Raw genomic sequence first — 23,318 nt, 5'->3', positions numbered from 1 at the left:
GTAAACCGAAGAAATAAGAAGAAACGGGGGAAAAACGATTAAGCCTCACGATTATAAAATTGAGTTTATTTTTATCTTGTTTTTAAAGACGTAATATTCTGAATATTCTGGTGCTGTTTTAATAAAGATTGCACATATACTTCCTGCAGACAGACACCATGGAAGAGCGCTCCTGTGCGCCCAGTCAGAGGCGGTGAAGAGTTTCACTGAACTGATGGCACAACCCTCAACAGAACCAACATGTTCACGACAGTCCCATATGGTCTAGCGGTTAGGATTCCTGGTTTTCACCCAGGCGGCCCGGGTTCGACTCCCGGTATGGGAATGTGTGTCTTTTTTTTTTTTGCCGGTTTATTTGATTTCATAAATTTGAGATTTGAGTCATCACTTATGACTTGTTTAATAAAATCACATTTTGAAGCAATCGTCAAAAACATTGAAAGGCGATTGCAGAAACGAATTGGGGGTTGACAAGAAAAAGCAGCTCCTCTACACCGTGAAGGATCTCGGATCCTGCCGTGACCCGGATTCGAACCGGGGTTGTTGCGGCCACAACGCAAAGTACTGACCACTATACGATCACGGCGAGCTACCGAGGAGACGATCAGAACCCCTCGCAGACGCGTGAAGAGCAGCAGCTCGGCCTGAGCCCCCCGTCGGCTGGGCTGAGCGACCCAGGCCCTGCCGGCGGGCTCCCGGCTCCCGCACTGCCCCCGAGCACGGCTGCTTTTTATCCCTTTCAAAGCCTGTTGTGCTGTTCTAACTGCATCCACTGTTTGTCGCCCTTGATACAGCCTTCCGCCTTATGAGTTAATAATAAAATAGCACAGGACAAAAATTAGCTCGATTCGTGCCAGTTTTTTAATTTTTATTTAAATACAAGAAGGGAAAATAAAAGGGGTATATACATAACGATATACAGATATCACAACACGACACAACAAGGTAGCAACAAGCGAATGATACGAATGAAAAAAAAAGCCTACTTTGTCCACAGTACAGAGCTCATGCGGTGTTATTGGTTACATTAAATCAGTTTATATGCTAAAAGACATTTATGTAGAAAAACTCACCAGGCTTATTTTTTAATATTTTCAGTGCTTTACAGTATAGCTTGAATGAGTTAGAAAATTCTTTAAAGCTTATAAGATTCTTTTTTACTCTACACGTGTGTATGTAAAAGTTTGCAAACAAGAGAATAAACTTTATCATTATACGGACTTCTTTGTTTGGATTCGAGACACCGAGAACAATATCTGTAAAACTGAGATGTACACGAATAGGACTATTGTATTATAGCCCCGAACAAGCAGTGCCAGAAAGGCGGTGAACGGTGACATGAGACAAAAATGTGTTCAGTTATTTCGATATCTGCTTCGAGTATACTCAAATTTTAAAATATACTTTTAAATATAACATTTTATTTTTAAATAAAATTGAAAAATAAATGATAGAAAAAGTGAACTCCTCTGCCGTGCCAGGTTTACACCTGCCGTGACCCGGATTCGAACCGGGGTTGTTGCGGCCACAACGCAAAGTACTGACCACTATACGATCACGGCGAGCTACCGAGGAGCTGCGAGAGGGAGGGCGCAGCTGCGCTCTTGGCAAGGCGGCAGCCTGTGACGTAGCGGGCCCTGCCATTGGTCCGGGGGCTCGGCGAATCAGCTGGCGTGCGCCACCCCGAGGCGTGCGCCTGACGTCACAGCAAACGCGTTGAGGACTCCTCTGTTTAAATACATTACAACGTGTTTATAGCCAAACTCATATATAAATATTTGCGTGTTTCCGTTTATATACTTATTTCTAATTTTGACTCAGAATTCCATCCATCGGTGCTGTCTGAATTGCTGGATTGACCTGTGCTGACGCTTTTACTGGCATTAGATATTAAAGCCAATCCAGCACCAAAACAAAAGCTGACGCCAGTTTCCCATATGGTCTAGCGGTTAGGATTCCTGGTTTTCACCCAGGCGGCCCGGGTTCGACTCCCGGTATGGGAAGGTGTCCCTTTTTTTAAAAAACTACCGCTAATTTATTTGAGTCAATAAATTTCAGATTTATCGCTTATGACTTGTTTAATAAAATCACATTTTTAAGCAATAGTCAAAAACATTGAAAAGCGATTGCAAAATCTTCTAGGAGTTAAAAAAACCTCCTCTTCGCAGTGAAGGATTTTTTCAGCCTCTGAATTTTAATTTTGCACAAAAATGTCATTTTCTTGTGAAAGACACAAAATGTTCAAGACAAGCAGGAAACATGAAAACAGAGATCTAGTCATGTTTAAGATATAATTATAGACTTTATTTATCGTCTCTTCATTTCAATAGCACAATAATATCATAGATTTTTTTATATTTAGTTGTCACACCTACAATCACATCAAAGACACGTGTTTGTACAATTATTTCCTAAACAGCTTGGTCACAGTAACTCAGTGATGGTTTACAATTCTGTTAATTTTTAATTCTTTTTTTACCTTTTTTTTAAATCATAGGCTTTATACAATACACAGGGTGTCAAGGACAAACAGCTCCAGAATTCAGAACAGCATATTGCACTACAGAGGTGTACATTCAGAGCTCAGTCAGCACACTGAAAAAAATAAAGACATCTTGTTAAAGTCACTAAAAAACAATGACAAGAAACGTTTTTGTAAATCTTCAAAGGAAAAGATAAATATAAAAAAAACTTATCACTCCCTATCAAGAACAGTGGAATGTTGGTTTTAAGTAAAAATCACTCTCACTTCTGTGCAATGTCCAGTCTCTGTAGCTGCACTGCAGGCTGCAAGTGTCGATCCCTTCATGTGCAACAGCAGCCCAGCTGGGAGACCTGCCTACCCGCTGTCTTTGCATGGCTGATTTCCTTATGGGAATCCAGCAGGTGAGCACACCATTCCCAGGTGGCTCCAGAAAAGAAGACAGAGGTTAACACCTCTACCTGTTCTTGGAAATCTGGATCCAGAAAGAATCCGGATACTTTGCACAATCTGAACAGTTTTTTTTTCTCTCTCCAACTGGAACAGTACCTACCTAGCAGCCAGCGAGCGAAGACATTTGATTTTTCCAGTGCAGAAGACAAAAACCAAAGCCAGCTTTTGTCTGGTGTTTTCTGCAGTTGTTTTGGTAAGCGTCAGAAGACTCCGACATAAATCAGCACTAACAAATAAAACAGTACAAAATATACAGCAAGGATTCATCGACACACGGACAGAACCACAGGCACAGGGAAAATAAAAGTTTCTTTTAAAAGAGAGACAGAAGCTTCACAATTTCATCATCATAGTAACCACTAACTGTACAATACTTTTATTTGGTTTTACAGTTTACGGTACAACTTATACATGGTGTATGCACTTTACTCACAAGGGATCACTCTGGATGCACAAAGGATGTGGGTTTATTTACAGCTGCACAGGTGCATTCTGGGGGGTCATGGGGTCATGGGGGCTGGGGGCAGAATTTGACTGAAGAAGCATCTAAACATGTAACCCACAGGGTGAGAGGGGCGGCACGGTGACAATATCAGCTCCTTGGAGGACGAGAGATGTGAAAAGGTTGCATTAGAATCCATTCGTGTCAGACCAGCGCAGGGAGTTTCTCCACTGTGGTTGCACAGTGCTTAAGGATTCGTTTTAGCGTAGAGCTGTTTTTCAACCTTGATTAAAGCTTTGAAGAATTTCTCTACTGTAATATAAAAGACAAATCAAAGCATTTTCTGGTCTGATCTTCAGATTCCAAGACAGTGTTTCTTTAGACCCTGGAATCTCTTCAGTATTTGGATCGGGATTCTGGATTTGGAGCTGGTTTGGACTTCGCACAACTCAAAAACCACAACAGCCCATTTGAGAACCATATAGGCTCTCAAGCAGCTACCATCCTTGCAGTTCTGAGGTTTTTGTATTTATGACAACATATTAAAACTAAATATTTTGAGAAAAGCGTGGAAACAGTTTCTTGCAGTCCTTTCAGAGTGCCGTAATTGAGTTTGAAATGCAGAGGGCTGCTGTCGCAGTGCCAGCCGTTCCCAGAGAGAGCAGCAGCTGTCACAGAGCACTGCGGATGTCAAGAGCGCTCCAGGATGTGTTTTAGTCTGATTTTAAGAGGAGAGTCTGTATATAACCTAAATGTCTTTCTAAATCGTTCCACATACAAATGTAAATGAAACACTAAAGAAAAAAAAGAAAAAAGATTGAAACCCAGATTTCTAGATTGCATATTGTGTCCACTGTGGCACTGACAGGCTCGCAGCGCAGTGACCTGCTCCTGACCTGTCAGAATGACATTAACACTGTGCCGCTTGCATATAGATCTACAGCCTCAGCTGCTGATTTCGCAAGGCTCCTATTCTGCAAAGTCCTCTCTGAGCATCAGATATAAGAAAAGGAACTGTGACAAGGAAGGAAGATTCTCCACTGTGGTTGCACAATGCTTTGGGATCGGTCTTCGCAGACAGTTGATTTTCTAAACCTTGCTAAAAGCTTTGAAGAATTTCTCTGCTGTAATACAAAAGACAAAAATCAAAGCATTTTCTGTTTCAATCTTCAGATGTCAGGACAGTGTTTCTTTAGCCCCTGGAATCTCACCGGTATTTGGATTATGCTGGGTGATTCTCCAAGCTCGGCCCAGGTCTTTAAGAAGTCTCAGGATTTAACTTTTGCAGGCCTGGTCAATTAGCGTTATAATGATACAGACAGTGAGCCAATTCAGTTGAAGATCGATTTCAGACCAGTACACAGTAAACACCACCAAACTGCAGACTGGGGGTCCATCTGTGTTGATGCCAATTCTGGCCCCAAGGAGAAGGGAAGAGCTGGTTACTACGGGCTGGGCTGGCAAGGATGGGCAGGGTTAACCGAGACACGAGAGTGAAGCTGGAGTAACTTCTACAACAGGCCACAAGGGGCCCGGGGAGGGGGGGTGGGACTGGGGATAACATACTTGGCATAGTTCAGGGAGCCCTAAAACTGGAGACACTAGCCAATCAGAGAGTGGCCATTAAGAAACAGTAGCCAATCAGAGTGTGGCCAGTTAGACACCCTAGCCAATCAGAGCATGGTCAGTCACTGATTTCCTGCTCAGCTGTTAAAGATGGCTGGGTTTGAAAACTAGTACACCGACTGTACTGTCGTAAGGCTGCCTTTCCTTCCAGTCTTGACAGAATTTGTGTATATTTTACAAGAAATGTATTAATTACCAGCTGTAACCAGTATGCTCAACCTTGGCAGGAAGCAGAGAAAAGATAGTATCTTCTGCATGAGAAACCAGCTCTTGCTGGAGCAGTGGTTGGACTGGAATGGCGTATGCACTTTCATGCCCTCACCCAGGCTGGAACAGGTCCTTCATACGGCACCCATTCGGCACAAGCGAAAGCCATAGCCCTCCGACAGGTAGGAGAGAGGTACGAGAGACTGTGTTAAAATCAGCTAGGAGTTTCCATCAGAGCACATTTCCAGTCCTGCCGGACATTTCCTGCAGATCCTGAGTGCTGAGCCAGCAAAGGCCCTTCCAGTATTCTCCACACCACCCCCTGTGGCCCAGGAGGACTACTGCATGAATAAGACGAGGGAGGAAACAAGCTACCCAGTCCGGGGTATCCCTGAGACAAACACACAAGCTGGCTTTTCCAGTTTCAGGGGCTGAACTCCAGTTTCAGGGCTCGGATCTGAAGAGAAACGGGGAGAGACTGGGGAGGAGGGAGGAAGTGGGAGCAGCAACACTATATCCACAGTAACAACACAGACGTTCTACAGGAACCACTGAGTGTGACGACGAGGTTACGGTCCGCCGCATGGGGCGTGGGGCCCTGCTCTTCTGGGGACAGGCAGTGCTGCGGCTGTGACTGAGAACGTCAGGCTCAGTCCTGTTCAGCCACTGACACTCAAGGGAGGTTTCAGATCAAAGGCAAACTAGGCCTCTCAACCGGCCACAGTGAGACCCCCGCATCAGGCCTGAGGAATCCCGCCACACAGAGCTGCAGGACAGCGGACATCCATACTGATCGGATTGGAACAGTGCGGGCAGGAGGCATCGGTCCCTATCGATTCCCAAAGGGGGATCTCTCCACTGGGAAATCAGCGATAGGTGGGGACTGAAGAAGAAAGCCAGGCCTTTGTTATAATCTGCAGGTACATTTTTGCAAGATCAGGAAGTTATCTACACCCAGCAGGGTAATGGTTTCATGGGCATCTTCTCTTGAAAAGACACGTGAAGGTTTTCTGTAAAGTACATGGGTGCTGTTTCCATTACAGAAACGAAGACGTTCCTGCTTGCAGAGCTGACTGTGCACCTGAGGGGAGGGTGCTGCAAGGCCACTGGCTGACAGGATGCCTGACTGGGAGGGTTCTGCAAGGCCATTGGCTGACGGGATGCCTGACGGGGAGGGTTCTGCAAGGCCATTGGCTGACGGGATGCCTGACGGGGAGGGTTCTGCAAGGCCATTGGCTGACAGGATGGCTAATGGGGCCATGAGCACCAGCACTGTCTGTCCAGGTCAGATGGAGGGCAGAGTGATTCCACACACCGCGGACATGCAAATGAACAGGACGAAAACATGCTTGTGTTCGGAGCGCAGCGTGTGTGGCGCCCTCTTCAGGAGAATCCAGAGAGACGGACGGGGAGCTGAGGGGCGTGGGCGTGCAGGTGGCTTCCTCCTCGCGGAGGGCTCCCTGGGTTCGGGTCTCCCACTCGTCTCCAGGTGCCGGGGCGGGGGAGGAGCAGGAGTCCGGGGATCAGGCTGTGTTGTCAGGGTGACTGGAAGTGGAGTCCGAGAGTCCCCAGGGTGGGGGGGGAGGGGTGTCGGGGTTCTGGTTGGCTCAGTCTGAAAAGAGGCTGGCGAAGGACTTGCGCAGGTTGCGGATGGTCTCGGCCTTCACCTCGTCCTGGCTAAGGCTGGAACGGGGCGCCGCTGAAGTTTCTGGAATGTTGAAGGCATTGGTAAGAGACTGGGATTTGCTACAAGAGAGGAGAATGGTGATAGAGGAGAGGAAAAGACTATTAAAGTCATGCAGAGACCCGGGAGTGGGGGGGCTGAGGCAGGGGAGTGACGAAAGGCCACCCACCTGACCTCCTCTCTGAGGGCGCGGGGGTGGGGTGGGGTGGTTTTTAATAAGATTTACTGCTCTTGCACCTTATTCAATAAGACTAAGAGGGCCGGTCTGCACTGACACACAGCACACTCAGGGGAAGGGAGCTGCAGTTGTGGAAATGGCGCTGGGAGACCTATAGGAGGCAGACTTTCCCACTGTGGTTACGGGAGGTTCGGGGAGCCGTGTGTTTCTGGGGGGAGCTCACATATTTCTGTGTATGTGGGAGAGATGGAGACAGACAGAAGGGTGGGAGGAGAGGCTACATGCGCACGACTGCACCACTGTGCACAAGGCGAGTCGCACTCATGCACAGCTGTCCCAGCCCGGCCGGCTCTTCGCTCGATGGAGGTGATGAGGAACAGGACGTGACCGTGCTGCCCACGCACCCCTGATGCAACACCCTGCGCCCGTGCCCTGCCCGGGGTTTCCTGCTCACGCCCGGTTGGGCAACACCTCGCCAGCTGGCTGCCCTGGTCCGCAGAGCCGCGTTGGGCAAGACCACTGCACGTGACAGGCCTGCCACAGCGGAGATGCAGCTGAGGGTCACGGGCCGGCGGTGACCTCCTGAACTCCAGGAGAGGTCAGCCAGGCTTTACACTTCCTCTTTTCAGGGTTCTCCTTTGTTTTGGGCGATTCGCGATGTGGCACATGAATGGCACATAAAAGCTTAGACTCTCATATTGGCGATGTTAAAGAAGTCTTGAAACCGACTGTGACTTCTGTTCTACGAAACACATTCTGATATTCGTGAGCAGAAAATGCAAATGTTCTGTCAAGAATTTGAAATCACAAGTAGAAAATTAAATGTTTAACCCAGGAAACAGCTCTGTATGATATATACTCTGTACCCTCTCCACCCTGTGTTCATAAACAGATTTTTATCGTAAAAATGAAAACCAGTTTCTAACCCATCTTAGAGCTCCACTCCCCCAGACTGCCGGTCAGAATGTGTCCCGTCATTGTGTGGTCCCCCTGCTGTCCTCTGCAGGACTCTGTGCCCTGTCTAAAGAGCTCCACAGTGACGCTCACCGAGAGAGGCCCAGAGTTTAAACTTCTGCGCGATTGCAGCCCGAAGTGATGCTACACGAGCATGTCAGTGCGAGGAGCCAGAACCCGTTCTGGTGGAGCGTGCTGTCAGTCTGACTCACATGGCAGTGACCCCCCAGTATCACAAGCAAAAGAGCCTTACCTTGATCGCAATCCACCCATTCATTTCATTTTTATTTTTCCACATTCTTAAAAAGAAAAGACCCCACATGACTTGGCATTGAATCTGTGCCTTTACGTAATTCTTTTCTGTGTCTAAAGAAACCCTTGCCTTGGTCTCAGTGCAGTAATTTTAGTATACTGCCAAGGATAATTTAACCACAATAGAGACGAGACTCATGGGCCTGGAGGCACAACCTTTAGTACAGCGTCAGAGCCGCATATTTCCTGTTAGGACTGCAGCACTATGCTACATATTGCCGTCTGGAAACAAATCAAATATGAAAGAATCGAGAGGTCGATTGCCCTGCAGGGTGTTTAACTCTCGAGGGGGACACGTGAGGACCAGACTACTGGTCACTACCTGCCCCCACACGGTCTCCTGTAAGGGGCTGCTGACCTCACTCCGGCCTGCCTGTGACCTGCTGGTCAGCTGTGCAGGACCGGCTGAGCGCCCCCTTGAGGAAGTGCTGTGTGGTGTACCCCGGTCTGGCGCTGTTACTGCCGATTGTGCATCCAGGCCCAGGGACACGGAGACGGAGAGGAGACGGAGAGGAGATGGAGATGGAGACGGAGAGGAGACGGAGAGGAGACGAGCGAAAGGAGTGTCTTACTTCAGCTGCGGGGGTCCGCCCATGCCCATGCTGGGGTGGTCCTGGCTGGGCTTCTGGGGGGGTTGTGGCTTCTGCTGCATAGGGGGTCGCCCTCCGGGCCCGGCCAGCCCCAGCGGGCCCCCCTGGCCCTGGGCGGAGGCCCGGGGCTGCTGGGTGGTGGGGGCCACGGGCCGGCCCTGCTGGGGAGGGGGCCCCTGCTGGGGGGGAGGCCTCTGCTGCTGCTGGGGGGGCTGGGGGCCCCCCTGGCCCGGCTGCCGGGTGGACTGGCCCTGCTGGCGCTGCTGCGGGGGTCTCTGCTGGGGCTGCCCACCCCCTGGCTTCGGCCCTGGCGCCCCCGCAGGTCTCTGCTGCTGCTGCTGCTGCTGCTGTGGGGGGGGCTGCTGGCGCTGCGTCTGGGGCGACCCCCCCTGGCTCCTCTGGGGCGAGCCCTGGCCCGAGGGGGGGCGCTGCTGCGGGGGGGGCTGCTGGGCCCCCTGGCCGGGCTGGCGCTGCTGCGCCCCCGCCGGCCCCCCCGGCCCCCCCGGGCCCCCCGGGCCCCCCGGGCTGGCCTGCCGCGGAGGCTGCTGCGAGCTGGGGCTGGGCGCGCGGTGCGGCGGGGCGGCCGGCTGGTTGAGGCCCTGCAGGGGCTGGCCCTGCGGCGGGGGGCGCTGCTGGGAGGGGGGCCCCTGGCGGGCGGCCTGGGCTCCCGGGGGAGGCTGCGGGGGGCCGCCTGTGGGACAGCGGGAGAGGAGGGAGGAGAGCGTGAGCCGGTCTGTAATTACGCGGCTGGCGGAGGAATCGCTGTCTCATCATTACTGAGCGAACGTTCAGCTGCGTTCCCAGACTCCCAGCCCAGCGCGCTCCTCCAGGCCCCACAGCTCCCCTGGAGCTGGAGCTCGGCCCCCAGGGTCTGGGGGGCAGCTCTGAGTACAGCAAGGGGCCCCCGCCCCCCCGTTTCGCTGTGATCAATTAAAGCAGGTGATTTGTCAAGTTGAGTGAATGAGAGATGATCTGGGCCGGAAGTCTGAGTACCGTTCAGCACTGGGGGACCAAGCAAACAGATGAACCGCTGAACTGATTGATAAGTTGCCTGTGATCCCCATCTTCAGAGTCAGCGGCAGTGTTGCTGCCTCTTTCACTGTCATTACCCCCCAGCAACACAAGATGGCGCTGTACAGCCCAGCGAGAGCCGTCCAGTCCTCAGGGAGACTCGCGGACAGCGGACACAGAGACCCCCTTTCTGCTCCCCTATCCCAAATCCACAAAGATAAGAACAACCTGCATCCCTGAAATCATGCCCCTGCCCCTGTCCCTGTGAGGAGCACGGCTGACTGTCCAGAGCACCAGACCACCCGGCTCTCTGCTCCAGAGGGAAGGGAGATGTTCAGAGAGGACGGAGGGAACTAGCGTCCAGCATTAAACTGTAGGACTGTGCTGTGGTGTGCTGTATTATCTGGTGCACTATTGTACATCTTACATTGTACGGTGACATATGGAGTATTAATGGTATGAATACTGTTCTGTTTTCTACATGAACTTCAGCTCTACCTGTTTAACCAATAACTCTCATTTTGACACTCATCGATTTTGGCTGCAAAGGAACAAATCAAGGTGTATTCCATGCTGAAAACAGAAGAAAAGAAACACAGCTGAAGAAGGCTCCACAGCCGAAACATTCTGTTTCTTTTCTTCTCTTTTCAGCATGAAATAAACCTTTACTTGCTCCTTTGCAGCCGCAGCTGCCTACCTGATTTTGGGTGGCTGACCTTAGTGATTTCAGCTTTTACTGTGAAACGTGACTACCTCTTGCACTGATCATGTAATGTGCTGTACTCTAACCCCACTGTGCAAATCTCTCTGGAAAGGCACTATATGCATCGCTACAGTCATCCTCTTGCGGGTCTGGCCAGAGAAGTCTGGTTCACAATCGACAATCTTTCAGTCCCTTGAGCTGCGCACCCCTCCCGGCCAGATCCCTCTTGGTTTGGACACTCTTGCCCTGCTCTGCCCTCCTGAGCCTTATATCCCAGCCGCCAGCTGCAAGCTGCTGGCTCCTGCCCTGCGGCCCCCGTCTTCCTGCACACGGGTGCGAGTCAGTGTCGCTGCTCACCTTGTGGCGCTGGGCGCTGCTGAGCTGGGGGTCCTGTCTGGGGTCCCGGGGCGGGCCGTGGCTGTGCCTGCGCGGGCTGGGGAGAGACCGCCTGCGGCACGGGGGGCTGTGGAGGTACAGCACAGGGAGAGCCGGGGGTCAAGAGCCGAGTGAGCGCAGAGCTTTCTCCAGAGAGCGGGCGGCACAGGGCCTGGCGAGGGCGCGGTACCTGGGCAGGCTGCGCGGCAGCCGTGGGGCGCAGGGGCGAGGGGATGGGGGTCCTGGACACGGTCTGGTTCATCTTGTTGAGGACGAGGTCAGCGATGAGGGCGCGGTCTTCATCCTGGTGCTCTCCGATCAGGGGCATGGAGCAGCCCACCACCTGGAGAGAGGGGCAGGGCGCCCGGTCACAACCTGACAGCCGGCCCGCAGGGCAGACAGTCCGACTCCGGCTGCACCTGCTGCACACCGCCAGTGTCTCTCGCTGTCTGACCCAAACTCAGCTCTGCAGGTCTCTGCTTACTGCCTGTTTAAAGCCCCCCTGCAGGGCTTTGTCTCTTCAGGACCAAGATTTTAGTCCTTCAGTCAAAAAAGGCAGGTGTGAGACCAACAAGAGATGAAGCAGGCGTGAGACAGGAGGATAAGCGTAGCGCGCTGTGAAGATGAGCCTCTCACCTCGATGATGTAATCCTTGCCGTCTTTGCCATGAAGGGCTTCTACCGCGCATATGTCCAGCCCCCCGAAGATCTCCGAGCAGGAGTCCACCCACAGCCGGTACCTGCAACAGCGAGGCCAGGTGAGAACGCCGCCCGCAGTGCGCAGGCTCACCGGGGAAACCCCACCCTTCACCCGTCGGGCTTCGCACTTATTCTCCGCCTGCCACGTGTGCAGGAGTCCAGAGTGCAGTATTAAGCAGTTTGCACACCCACAAACTGCGGCTGAACCCCCACAACGCAGGCTCACAGGCCAGGACGGGCAGCTGTTTCAGGGGTTCCCGGAGGAAAGCTGGGCGCCCCTGTTCATGCCTCACGGCTGGTTGGGGCGCCCCACTGCTGCAGCCCTGACTCGCCTCCCTGCTCAAAGCCCCCACAGGTGTCGGATCTGGGGGCTCCTCCTAAAGCGGGCGGACAGTCGGTCAGCTCTGCCTCCTCTCGCGGGGCGTGTGCAGGCTCTCGCGATCGCGGCGGAGCAGCAGGAAGCAGGAAGCAGCCTCACCTGTCCGACATGGCCACCTGTTCCAGCATGGCGGAGCCCGTGTTGGTTTTCCAGTTCCCCGAAATGGAGGTCCTCCTGTCAAACGAGAGCCGTGTTAGTCTCAGCAGTCTGCACAGCCCCGCCCTGGCCACCGGCACAGCCCTGCCCTGCGGCCGGGACCACACTGAGGGGACTACGGACAGAGCCGCCGACAGGTCACCTGGAATAGAACCATGGGGACCCAGTCACAGGCTCTCCAGAATTTTGGGGTGAAATGTGAAATCCGCTCTGGTTGCGTGTCTCCCGGATTCTCTCCGGTCAGCTCTGAATCACACCTCGTGGCATTTTCAGAGCGACTGAGCCAAAGTACTTGGAAAACGCAGTAATACGAGGAAGGAGGAACAGAGACTCTACACCTGCTGGACAGGGGAAGCCAGCAGGAAGTACTGGAGGAAGTACCCCCAGAGTCAGGCTGACAGAAGTACCCCCAGAGTCAGGGGGACAAAAGTACCCCCAGAGTCAGGGGGACAAAAGTACCCCCAGAGTCAGGGGGACAAAAGTACCCCCAGAGTCAGGCTGACAGAAGTACCCCCAGAGTCAGGCTGGAGGTCACCTCGTTACCCTGCTTGTTGCGAGGCGCAGGAATTAAACTTGCACGCCGACAGCGACGCGGTCTGCTGGCATCACGCTGTGTCTTTCCACACCTGTGTGGGGACTAGAGTAGGATCTGAACAGAGCAGGGCAGGATGAGCCCACTGGAGTCCAGGGTTCCTGGTTGCTGGTGGCAAAACCGCTCCACCAGGGGATCTGCCCCGGACCCCCGCGATCCCACTATGACTAGAAGTGTCACCACAGCTCTGGCAGCCTGCCCACTGCACACAGACAAACTCAGGCCTGGAAAACAGTGAGCTCCTGGGCAGCTGATGAGAGGAGCTGTGGAGCAGAGAGAAGGCAGGGGCTGTACGGTACTGTGTGAAGGGGCTGTCCTACAGCTCTCACTGCACAGAAAAGCACGCGGGCTTCCTCAGACTGCTTCCAGGGAATTGGTCTCGTCAGCCTGTTTCAACCACCTCGTGTGCTGCAGTTGTCGAAATTATTGCACAAGCAACACAATTCCAAAACAATAAAATGTCAAAATTCTTTAATACACACAAACTGCTCACCGGCGCAATCTGACCAGCTATTTCATAAGTCACATCAAAACATTTACTCATTTTTACTCTTAAAGTGATATTCAGCTCCTCGATCTTCCAGTTTGCTATCCTTCACCTACAGCTGCTTCAAACCACTTCTACAGCCAGTCAGTAGGTCGGGCATTGAGCTACGCAGCTCTATTGCTACAAAAGGATGATAATTGAATCAGACACTCACACTTTCCAAATACATTTAATTAACAAGAGTATGTTGTTCAGCTACTGTTCTATTGCTTTTGAGCACAGGAAAACAGAAGTCAGGCAAGTGCCCAGAGCCACACCTCTCTAGGCCTCCAGAGTTTTGTCACAGATCGGGAGATTTTGCCTGGTAACGCGACGCGCCCACAGCCCGCCCTGCCTGAGCTGTGAGATATCGGACGTGTCAAGAGATAAGGGACACGGGATGAGATTCTCCAGAGAAGAGAGGAATGGACACAAGTCCGGAACCGTCACATCAGGGTGTTCTGTGGGGAGGCTGGATTCTGCCCGTTTCCCAGAAATATGTGGGGAAAACTGTCGGGCTCGGAGACCCCTACCCTCCCGGCTCTGCCACGTCTCCTTGGCCGAAATCAGTGAAGAATCAAGTGGAAGAAGACCTACAGCAGTTCAGGGAAGACGCTTCTATTCTCGCACTCCTTGGTCAGCAAGATCAGGGCACGGTCAGGCCAGGTCCACCTCTACCTCTGGCATGACCTACACATTGCAGGACAGTGGGACAGTGGCAGTGACCACTGTCCCCAGTGTCGCACATGTTTCTTGAAAATACCTGTACCTCACCAAGTATATTACTGAATAGTGCACTACAGCCTAACACTGCTGGAACCATAAAAGAAACACAGAGTTTATCTGAAGATCAGGATTTTTAAGTTGCGTTAGCATTTTTGTTCAATTGCTAGATAAGAGCACAAAGACATATTACAATTACACACATGCACTTTCTTGTAAAACTGTGGACACAGCCCTGGTGCTGTTGTTTGAACCCTGTGACCGCACACAGGGGAGAGGGAGAGTAATCCGATTGGCCCACCTTCCTCTCACACCACAGGGGGCGCTGTGCGAGGACCAGCAATGACTGGAGGAGAGGAGTGTCCCACACTGACAGCCGGGGAGCCACAGGGGGCGCTGTGTGTCTGAGGACCAAGCAGGTGTAACTGTGAAATTTACCTTACAGCAGGATGATGAGCTGTATTTCCCACAGTTATCAGGATATGAAACTGAATGCAGTTTTGAAATGTCCTTACTGGCCTTTAAACATTTACTGTCTCACAACACTGTCATAGTTCAGTGTGGGAAGACTATAATTCACTAAAATTCTGGATATTGACTTTTCCAGACATTGTCACTTAAAATATTCCAGTGTACAAAACCTCAAAGCCATTAACAATGAAACAGGAACTGCAGAAGTCATGAACCTCTCCTGACATCAGAGGGTGTCCCGAGCCTGGTTCACTGGCAGGCCGGCTTAGGAGCTCAATTCAATGAAAGAACATCTGCACTCAATCAAAGCTCTTTCAAATGGAGATCTTATTTCCACAATAATTCCTCCGACCCACCCATTTTTACTGGAAACTGTTTCACCAACAGACATTCCAAAGAGATAGAATCACAGCAGTTGAAAGTGAAATTCCTTTCATGTACACACCAGGCACTTCCTCAGAACCGAGAGTGAAATCACAAGCTCCTTTCGCTCAGGAGCCCTGACCCGGGGCCAGAGACGCGCAGGGCGCTCAGCCCGCTGCGGAGAGGCAGCCCAGCTCTGCCCAGGGGATGTGTGGCCAGGTGAGGTGGTCACCGGTCAGTCCCGCCTGTCCTCGCGCGACTTGCGGAGCGCCGAGTTGTACTGCAGGAGCCGGTCACACCTCTTCCTCCGGTCAGTCGGGCTGGCTGGCGCGGACGGGAAGCCCGTTTCGCCTGTGAGTGATCTTCCTCCGTCACAGAGCTCAGCTCTCAGCCACAGCCTCATTCCCGTTTAGTCTGGGTTTCTCTTTGGACTCTCAACTCTGACCATCCTCGTGCTCCTGGACTGCTTCCCCGGACCTGGGCTTTGAGACACTGCCTTGACCCGGCTCTGAAGTGTGCTCGTTTCTCGAAAAGAGTAGGGGTGTAACCCCGTCATCCTGGCCAAATTTCCCATTGGCCCTTACCAGTCATGGCCTCCTAATAATCCCCCTCTATGAATCAGCTACATTACTCTGCTCTCATCCCCACTGATGCCCTGCACTATGGCTGCCGTCGCATCATCCAGGTGGGGCTGAACACTGGTGGTGGTGGAGGGGATCCCCATTACCTGTAAAGCGCTTTAAGTGGAGTGTCCAGAAAAGCGCTCTATAAGTGTAAGCAATTATTATAATTATTATAATTATTATTATTATTATTATATCCTCTCCCTGCTGCAAGCACCACCCAGTTCCACAGAAATTACAAGTGTTGAATAACCTCGGACTCCTTCTAGATCATAGATTTCTAGTCCGGGGGCTGAATGTGCTCTGTTCCTGTAAATATCTCTGTTCTTTGTGTCAGGAACTCAGCACTGTGTCTGAAACCTTCAGTACATTCTCGTTGTTTATGGTTCTGTTTCATTTGTTTAAAAGTTGGCCTACGCTGTATTTCATCTAGACAAATGTGCGATGTGCTCATTGTTATTTCCAATCCTTTCCTAGTCTCCCAGTTTTATACGGATTACTGTACAGCTCTAATGAAACCACTTTCTAGATTTTCCTCAGATGTTTTTTTTTTTAGTTTTGCATTAGGTTTTAGGAACACAGCTGTTGCATTCTAATGAGTACAACATATTTAAAGAAGTGATTCCTATACCTTATAGCGGCTTGTAGTTATTAGACATATCTGTCCCTAACTGGGCTCTATTTCAGGAAATGATGCAGGATTGACGATGAGCTGAAGAGCAGTAGACTGGGACAGGACTGTGCAATCAGTACAGGAATACTGGAAACAGTGGAACGGCACTCGGCCACAAATACACAACACAGGAAGTCCAAGGTTAGAAAGCAGAGGTTTAAACATTTGATACTTGAAAAAATACTTTCTAATATGATCAATAGAGATCAGGTTCCAGCTGGAGAAATGTAATATTATTAATTGCAAGCCCAGGATGAACGCATATTAAAAAGGCCAAGAGAGAGAAGTGAGAAAAATTTCAATGGAGACTCAATTAGAAACAGTCTAATGACACTCTGAGCTGAACTGCAGTGGAGCCCAGTGTCCAGCGCTGATGGAGCTGCAGCCATCAGTGAATTAAGACTTTAAGAACTCAGGCTGGAATGAAAACCATCCCTGAGGGATGAGCCCCCACACCCAGTATGATTCTGAGGGTTGAGGTTGACCTCTGACCCCTGACCCTGAAGGGGATTCCCCATGAGCTGAGGGAAGACCTCTGACCTCTGACACTGAAGGGGATTCCCTGGGTTCTGCAGTTGACCTCTGACCCCTGACACTGAAGGGGGTTCCCCAGGGTCTGCGGGTTGTCCCCCAGGGCCTGAGGCATGACCCCTGACCCTGACACTCACATGTAGGCCTTGTAGTTGTTGCCGATCTTCTGGATGCGCACATCGTACTTGGCGTCGATGAAAGGCTCGGATGTGGCGTAGGTCTTGGTGAGCGCCACCACGCTGGCGATGTCCTGGAAGTCGTAATGGTTGTCCACTTTCACCTGGAACAGAGGGGGCTCGGTCAGTAAGAGCACTGGCCCAGTTCCCTTCCGCCCTTCGGGAAACAGATGCTACACCTGGACGTCCTCGCGAGGGACTCACACCATGACCAGCTGCCATTAATCTGAGCTCTTCTCTTCTCCAAGATAACTCAGAAAGAGGTAGCCTTAACTCAGTGCAGTGTTATACTGACTCAAAGTGCTCAGATCCCTCTAAGCGCAGGGCTGTGTCTGGAGTGGGCTGTCCATTTCTAACTGCTTGTTTCGCTCCCTGGAGAAACAAGCGCCTGACTGGACAGCGCCGGGCCTGGCCTGCTGTCCCCTCCACCACATCGTGCTCCCAGGGGGCTGCGGGGGCCTGCTGTGCATCGGGTGCGAGCTCTCAGTGTGCCGCACAGTGAGATGGGTAAGCTCCCTGGCGATTTCTGCTGTCAGTCTCTCACTGGTGTCACAGGGGCGCTGGAACCCCTCAGGAGTCTGTCTGAGGGAGACCCAGCGAGCTGGAACACTTGCAGAAGGGGTGGAGACGGAGGAGGAAGCCGTGACCTTACCTTTCCCATCCCAGAATGCGCGTGTCCCATCTTCACCACCACTGGGAACCTGGGCGTGGTGATCTGCAGCACAGAAAACAGAACGAAGCCATGAACTAGGGACACCCACCAGTACAGAGGTCAAATTCCACACAGTGCCACAAGCAGGCATATTTTGCTCCTATTTAATGGTTCTTCTTGGTCGTTCTTGTACATTAGGAGCAGCTGCAGTTTTGTGACTTCCCTCTGTAAAGTTCAATCACCTCAATCACCACATAGGCTTCAGTGGTAAAGTCAGAAATATGGATAGTTCACAAAACTTTGCATTTATAGAGTGCTGTTCATCCCAGAATATCTCAGTGTCATTCAGACAGGAGGGGACTCACTTCACCCATCATTGAAGTGCAGCCCCTACCTGAGCAACACTCAGCAGCTGAGCCAGGACACACCTGCTATTACAGTCAGGGCCCTGGGGTCTCTAGTGAACTGATAATAAAGAAAGTGGAGAGGCTGAGACTGGACTGGGCTGTAGGCTCAGGTCTGTGCTTTTTCTGAGACACTTTTGTTGTATGTCTTGTACTACCCACCTTCAGACTGCTGGTTTTCAGAAAGAGAATAGACTAAAACACATCACATGGGCACCCAGGCCCTCATGCCCTGCAATAGAACTCAGACATTGAGTCAGTGGCTTGTGTGGAAATTGCACAACTTCCACATGGCTGAACAGATCCTACTGACAGGAAACAGGAGAATCAGTTGAGTGCGTCTGCTGTGGCACACCCCAAGCCCCCTCACGGCTGCCACACGCCTGCGACCTTTTCACCCTTCACCCTCTGGCCAGCCTGTAACCACAACCACAGTGAGGTCAGGGCTATCTGCACCGGCAGGATCACGCTCTGGGCAGGTCACAGCGCCGGTCCATCTAGACACAGCTCCGAGATCATGACCTCTGCACTCCACACTTCTTTACTTTGTATTGTTCATAAAAGCGGTAACTTCTGTGACAGTAGAATTTACGGGATGCTTCCTGATTTGTGAAAGTCAGACAGTTGCAGATGAAGATGATAAATGACAAACAAATTGACCCGGTTTAAATAAATCAAGAATGGCCACCATTAACTATCATAACTTCCATGACTTTGAAGACCTCTGGAGAGATTGCTTTCCTTCTCTGCTAATAAAGACAAGTGTTCCTGACCCATCCCCGCTGTAGAAATGTGTGACATCACCGCCTGGCACGAACAAGAGGAGGCGTTTGGCCCATCAGTCCGTGTGACAGCAGCTCACTGATCCAAGGGTCTCTGTTTCTTCTGTTGGGGTATCGGCTTCAACGACATGGCTGGCAAGCTTGGTCCTCTTGTTTGGGGTCTGTCTTTTCCTGACCCTCGTGTCCCGAGCACTTCACCTCGGGCGTCCTGACACTCCGAGGAAAGCCTGGGCTCCTGAGGTCCGAGCAGACATGGAGACTGGCGTGGTCACCGTGAGCTGGTTTAGCAAAGAGATCAAAGAGATTCCGCTTCTCCACAGCCAGGTCAGGCCCTTACTTCCCCCTGGGTAAAGACCAGCCCACCACAGGCTGGACTTCCCAGCAGGGACTGTAAACACTCACATTTCTCCAACCACATACAGCGCCGAGACACAGTGTGTGAACCCCAGAGATAATGGAAATTTCGTAGTTTTGCCATGAGACCCTTCTTGGATCAAAGCCAGACTTGTATTATAAATTTCAGTTGTGTAATTTATTGTATCCTAATGTTAATCTAATCCCTATAAACTCCTGTCCTACTCTTCTATCCCTCTTAACCAGCTCGCGGATAAAGCATTTCACTGCCGACAACACCGCTGTATGCTGTACTGTTTGCGCACTGATCAATAAACCTTGATTGATTGATTGATTGACTTTATGTAAATATCTGCCAGGGCTTATAGCAACCCATTTCCCTTGGAGCAGATTGATGTATGATTGAAACGATGAGTAATTAAGGGCAGTGTGGTTGTGCAGAGTTTAGCATTGCTGCCTCACAGCACAGAGGACCTGGGTTCAGATCCTGGGGTACTATCTGTGTGGAAAAGGGGGGCTGGGCATCAGAATATGAACAGCATGTGAGTCAGAAGAGGGGATCTCTGTATTCATCCATAAATTCACTATATTCATCCATGAAACTACATTTGATCCCTGTTCCCGTCGATGAGATTTTCTAGCTCGATTTTATTTAAACTGTTGCTCAGCCCAAGCGGCTCCTTCTACGTGCTGGATGAGGAAAACGTTACCAGCTGTGTTTCAAAACAAGCGAGGGGCGCCCCGAGACCCCGCTCACACCGGCTAACCAGGCTGACGGGACTGAGCCGATGAGAAAGCCACTTCCCCTGTGTGTGGTCCCGCCCACTGCTGTCTGCAGAGTGGAGAAAGCGAAGGAGTCAGCCCAGGGGCGCCCAGCCAGACACGCACTCCGGCAGCACAGAACCGGCTCTCCTGTAGACAGGGGCCTCTCGACCGGTATTAATCTGGCAGAACGTGACGTCAGGAGCTCCAGTGCAAACAGTGTCAAAGTCCCCCTCCCCCAACACCACACTCTGCCACAGCACCAGCGTCAAAGAAACAGGCCAGCTCACTCCCGCGAAATTCCTCCTCTGAGTCTTGAGCTCTGGAAATGGTAAATGGTTTAAAATTCCTTTGATGTCCAGTTTCTGGATGGGGTTGCTCCCCCCGGGCAGCACGTTGGCGCAGTGGGCAGCATGGCTGGGCTCGCAGCGCTGGAGTTTCTGGGTTCGATGCTAGACCTGGCGTGCTGTCTGTGTGGAGTCTGTATGTTCTCCCCTGGTGGGTTTCCTCCTGCAATCTAAAGACAGGCTGGTAGAAAATAACTGACTTTTGGGAAAAGTGGCCCAGGTGTGCGCGTGTTCCCTGTGATGGACTGGCGTCCTGTCCAGGGTGTACCCTGCCTTGCGTGTGTTGCTTGCTGGGATAGGCTCCATCTCCCCCACAACCCTGAATTGGACTGTTATTACGATAAGTGTGATAGAATAGCGAATGCATTTTTCTAACTCATACAATGTTTTAAATCGCTACTTGTTGAGCTGCTTACTCTCTGCGTTTTCGTCTCGATTGACTCTGGCTTTTTAGACTTACTTCCCTTTGACCTCGGCTTACGGATTTCATTTTGGATTTGTTGCTCTCGGCCTTTTGGATTTCTGATACCTGGCTTTTTGAACTTAGTCTGTTTTTTTGACTATGGTTTGTGGATATCGTCTTTGGCTTATACACTTGGCTCTTTCATCGGATACCTGGCTTATTGGAATTCGGCTCTCTACTCGACTACGACCTCTGGATGACGCTGCTGGCCTTACTGTTTCGCCCTCTGCTTACGTCTCTGCACAGGCTCCAATATTCCCCCGTCTCTATTACATGATCGTAACACAGACAGAAATCAGGAGCTCCCATCACTTCTACAGCAATGACCCATCATGAAAGTCTTCTGGATTACAATCATTACAATTTTCCCAGAATTATTTCTATATATAATGTATAATGCATAATTTTTAATAGAAGGATTTCCTGAGTTCCAACAATCTGACACCTGCTATCTGTATTATTGATACAAATCTGAACTTCCAGAGACGGAGCGAAGACTAATCAGCCAGATGGCCAGAGTCTCTGGAAGGGAAATTTGTCATTTGAAATATTACGCAGGAGCTGGGAGCTGCAAGCTGGGATGGGCTGAAGACAATCTGCGTCAGCGTGCTGATCAGCTCTGGATAGAGACCAAAGATCTCATCACGGCATCATGAGCGTCAGCCAACCAGCAGCACGAATCAGGGCTTGAGAGAGTGCCTGCTGCCTCTGTGACGTCTCTGCCTGCTGGTCCGTCCGCCCACCTTGCTTGGCGTTCACGGCTGCCCACAGGGCTGCTGGTCCCCATTGACATCACTTCTCTGAAAGCCCGTCAAAGCTCGCCTTCCCAGGCATTCCGACTAAGCCTGCAGGGTCTTGGTCGCTTGCAGGAAAAAGCCCAGAAAGGTCACAGCTGCACGGAAGCCCACTCTGGCTCTCTCAGGAGGGCTGGGTTGACCTTTGACCTTGGTCAAACAATTTGCACAGCGCATTTGTGAGCTTCTTTGCTTTTCTTGTGTGCCCAGCATGTCATTGAGATGCTGCTGAAATTCGGGAGAGGAAGCAAAGTTCTTCGAGAGGATAACAGTCTCATACCATTGCAACAGTGTTTGCACTCAGAGTACAACAGCTGCAGTGTTTATGCTGAATCCAATCGTATTGACCTTTACAGCCCCCAGGGGAACTTGTCTTGCACATCAAGAGCTCATAAAGATATTAACGTGCACTTACAAAACAATATTCAACATCGCTCAATCAGAGCTCTTCCAGTATTCTTTGTAAGGCTCACACCTGAAGAAAGCTTCACAGCTGAAACATTGTGTTTTCTCTCTTTTCAGCAGGGAATAATCCTATGTATTACTTTTTCCTTTGCAGACTACGCATGCTGACACAGCTCCCCACCTGAACTACTTCTTTGTACAGAGTTTAAAAACAAAACAACAACAACAACAAGAATCCTACCTGCAAACATTTTTTTCATGATTTAACATGGGAATACTTTTAGGTATAAAAGAAGTAAATGCTCTCTTAGTTTTTATACAAGGATCAGGTACCTCCTCCCAAAGGGTAGGAGAGTATATTCTAAAAAGAGTGTGTTAGAGAGGTCATCTAAGATTGATGTGTAAGATTAACAACATGTCACTTCGTTAGAAATGGAATGAGTCCAGGAATGTGCCAGTAATCTCGCCACCAGTCCTGATCACTTCAGCTTGCTCAGCTTGTTGTTTTCTGCAAGGACAACGCATCTCCCCAGTTCTGAACACAAAAGGTTCAAACGCTCTGAATAAAACTCTTATAAAAAGTGCCAACATCGTGCTTTCCTGTGCTTGGCGTTTTGTCACGTGCCTCACATGGACATGTTCCATAAAACGTACAGGCTATACTAGGTCATCATGCTTCACTGAGAACTGAGGAAAGCCATCCACAATTCATATAATTCATCACATGAATCCTGCTGCCTTCGTGTGCTGCTGAGCAATACAGGAATGGCTATTTCCCTAGAGGAACATCCGGCTCTAGCTGGTGAGCTGGTGCTGCCGGTGACCAGCTCGCGGTGTGTTCCAGACTATCTGAAACCGGCTGGAGCTGCTGTCAGCCATGGTGGCCTGCCGTGCATCAGCTGCAGACGATGGACTCATTTTGCTGTGATGTCTGTGGAATTGCCACTATGACTGATTTAAATGGTTATGCTATTGCATATGCTATTCGTGTAAACATGAATAAATAATCTTTGAATGTCTTTGTGAACTCTTATTTCTGCTCAATAATATCATTTTCTTTTAGACTTCTATTGAGCAGAAATAAAAGTTAACAAATACAATGACCAGCTTGACCATCTCTATATCCAACTGGAACAGCAACAAACCAGCTTTGACATGCTCAGAATCCAAGCACGTCAAAGCTGGATAGGGTAGTCCATCTCCTTTTGGTGACATCATCCGCTTTTTGAAAGCTCCAGGCCAGCCATGGTTAGATGCATGACTGCAGTGAACTCTGACAGCGGAGGAGACAGAGGGATGTGTGCTTCCAAAGGCAGAAAAACTGTCATTTAAAAAAATAGTTTTTATCAAGAGAGAAGGGGCAACCCAAACCTCACTCACTTGTGCTCAGATCAAGGTTTCAAAACTACACATCCTGTCCAGAGCCT

At 50.6% G+C, this 23,318-nt stretch overlaps 1 protein-coding gene and 4 non-coding genes across 6 annotated transcripts in view; 2 read left to right on the top strand and 3 right to left on the bottom strand.

Moving 5' to 3' along the window:
• Positions 1-253: 253 nt before the first annotated feature.
• Positions 254-325, top strand: trnae-uuc (transfer RNA glutamic acid (anticodon UUC)). The gene has a single exon. It is a non-coding gene; the product is annotated as a tRNA-Glu (tRNA).
• A 189-nt stretch (positions 326-514) lies between these two features.
• Positions 515-586, bottom strand: trnah-gug (transfer RNA histidin (anticodon GUG)). Its single transcript has one exon. It is a non-coding gene; the product is annotated as a tRNA-His (tRNA).
• A 904-nt stretch (positions 587-1,490) lies between these two features.
• trnah-gug (transfer RNA histidin (anticodon GUG)) lies at positions 1,491-1,562 on the bottom strand. Its single transcript has one exon. It is a non-coding gene; the product is annotated as a tRNA-His (tRNA).
• Positions 1,563-1,931: 369 nt separating this feature from the next.
• trnae-uuc (transfer RNA glutamic acid (anticodon UUC)) lies at positions 1,932-2,003 on the top strand. Its single transcript has one exon. It is a non-coding gene; the product is annotated as a tRNA-Glu (tRNA).
• A 279-nt stretch (positions 2,004-2,282) lies between these two features.
• The window catches only part of syn1 (synapsin I), a 66,444-nt gene continuing 45,408 nt past the window's right edge, over positions 2,283-23,318 (bottom strand). Inside the window, exons 6-13 of one of the 2 annotated variants that reach the window (XM_069184864.1) lie at positions 17,581-17,643; positions 16,890-17,032; positions 12,194-12,268; positions 11,654-11,756; positions 11,208-11,360; positions 11,000-11,105; positions 8,911-9,619; positions 2,283-6,956 (exon numbers count right to left, since the gene is read on the bottom strand). In XM_069184864.1, the coding sequence (XP_069040965.1) occupies positions 6,818-6,956; positions 8,911-9,619; positions 11,000-11,105; positions 11,208-11,360; positions 11,654-11,756; positions 12,194-12,268; positions 16,890-17,032; positions 17,581-17,643 (1,491 nt within the window). In that variant the 3' untranslated portion in view covers positions 2,283-6,817. The remainder of the gene's footprint in view (positions 6,957-8,910; positions 9,620-10,999; positions 11,106-11,207; positions 11,361-11,653; positions 11,757-12,193; positions 12,269-16,889; positions 17,033-17,580; positions 17,644-23,318) is intronic. The other variant, XM_069184873.1, reaches the window with a different exon arrangement.

This window comes from Lepisosteus oculatus, chromosome 2 (genome assembly GCF_040954835.1).
Source record: "Lepisosteus oculatus isolate fLepOcu1 chromosome 2, fLepOcu1.hap2, whole genome shotgun sequence".
NCBI lineage: Eukaryota > Metazoa > Chordata > Actinopteri > Semionotiformes > Lepisosteidae > Lepisosteus > Lepisosteus oculatus.
This window is presented reverse-complemented; position numbering and strand designations above follow the sequence as displayed.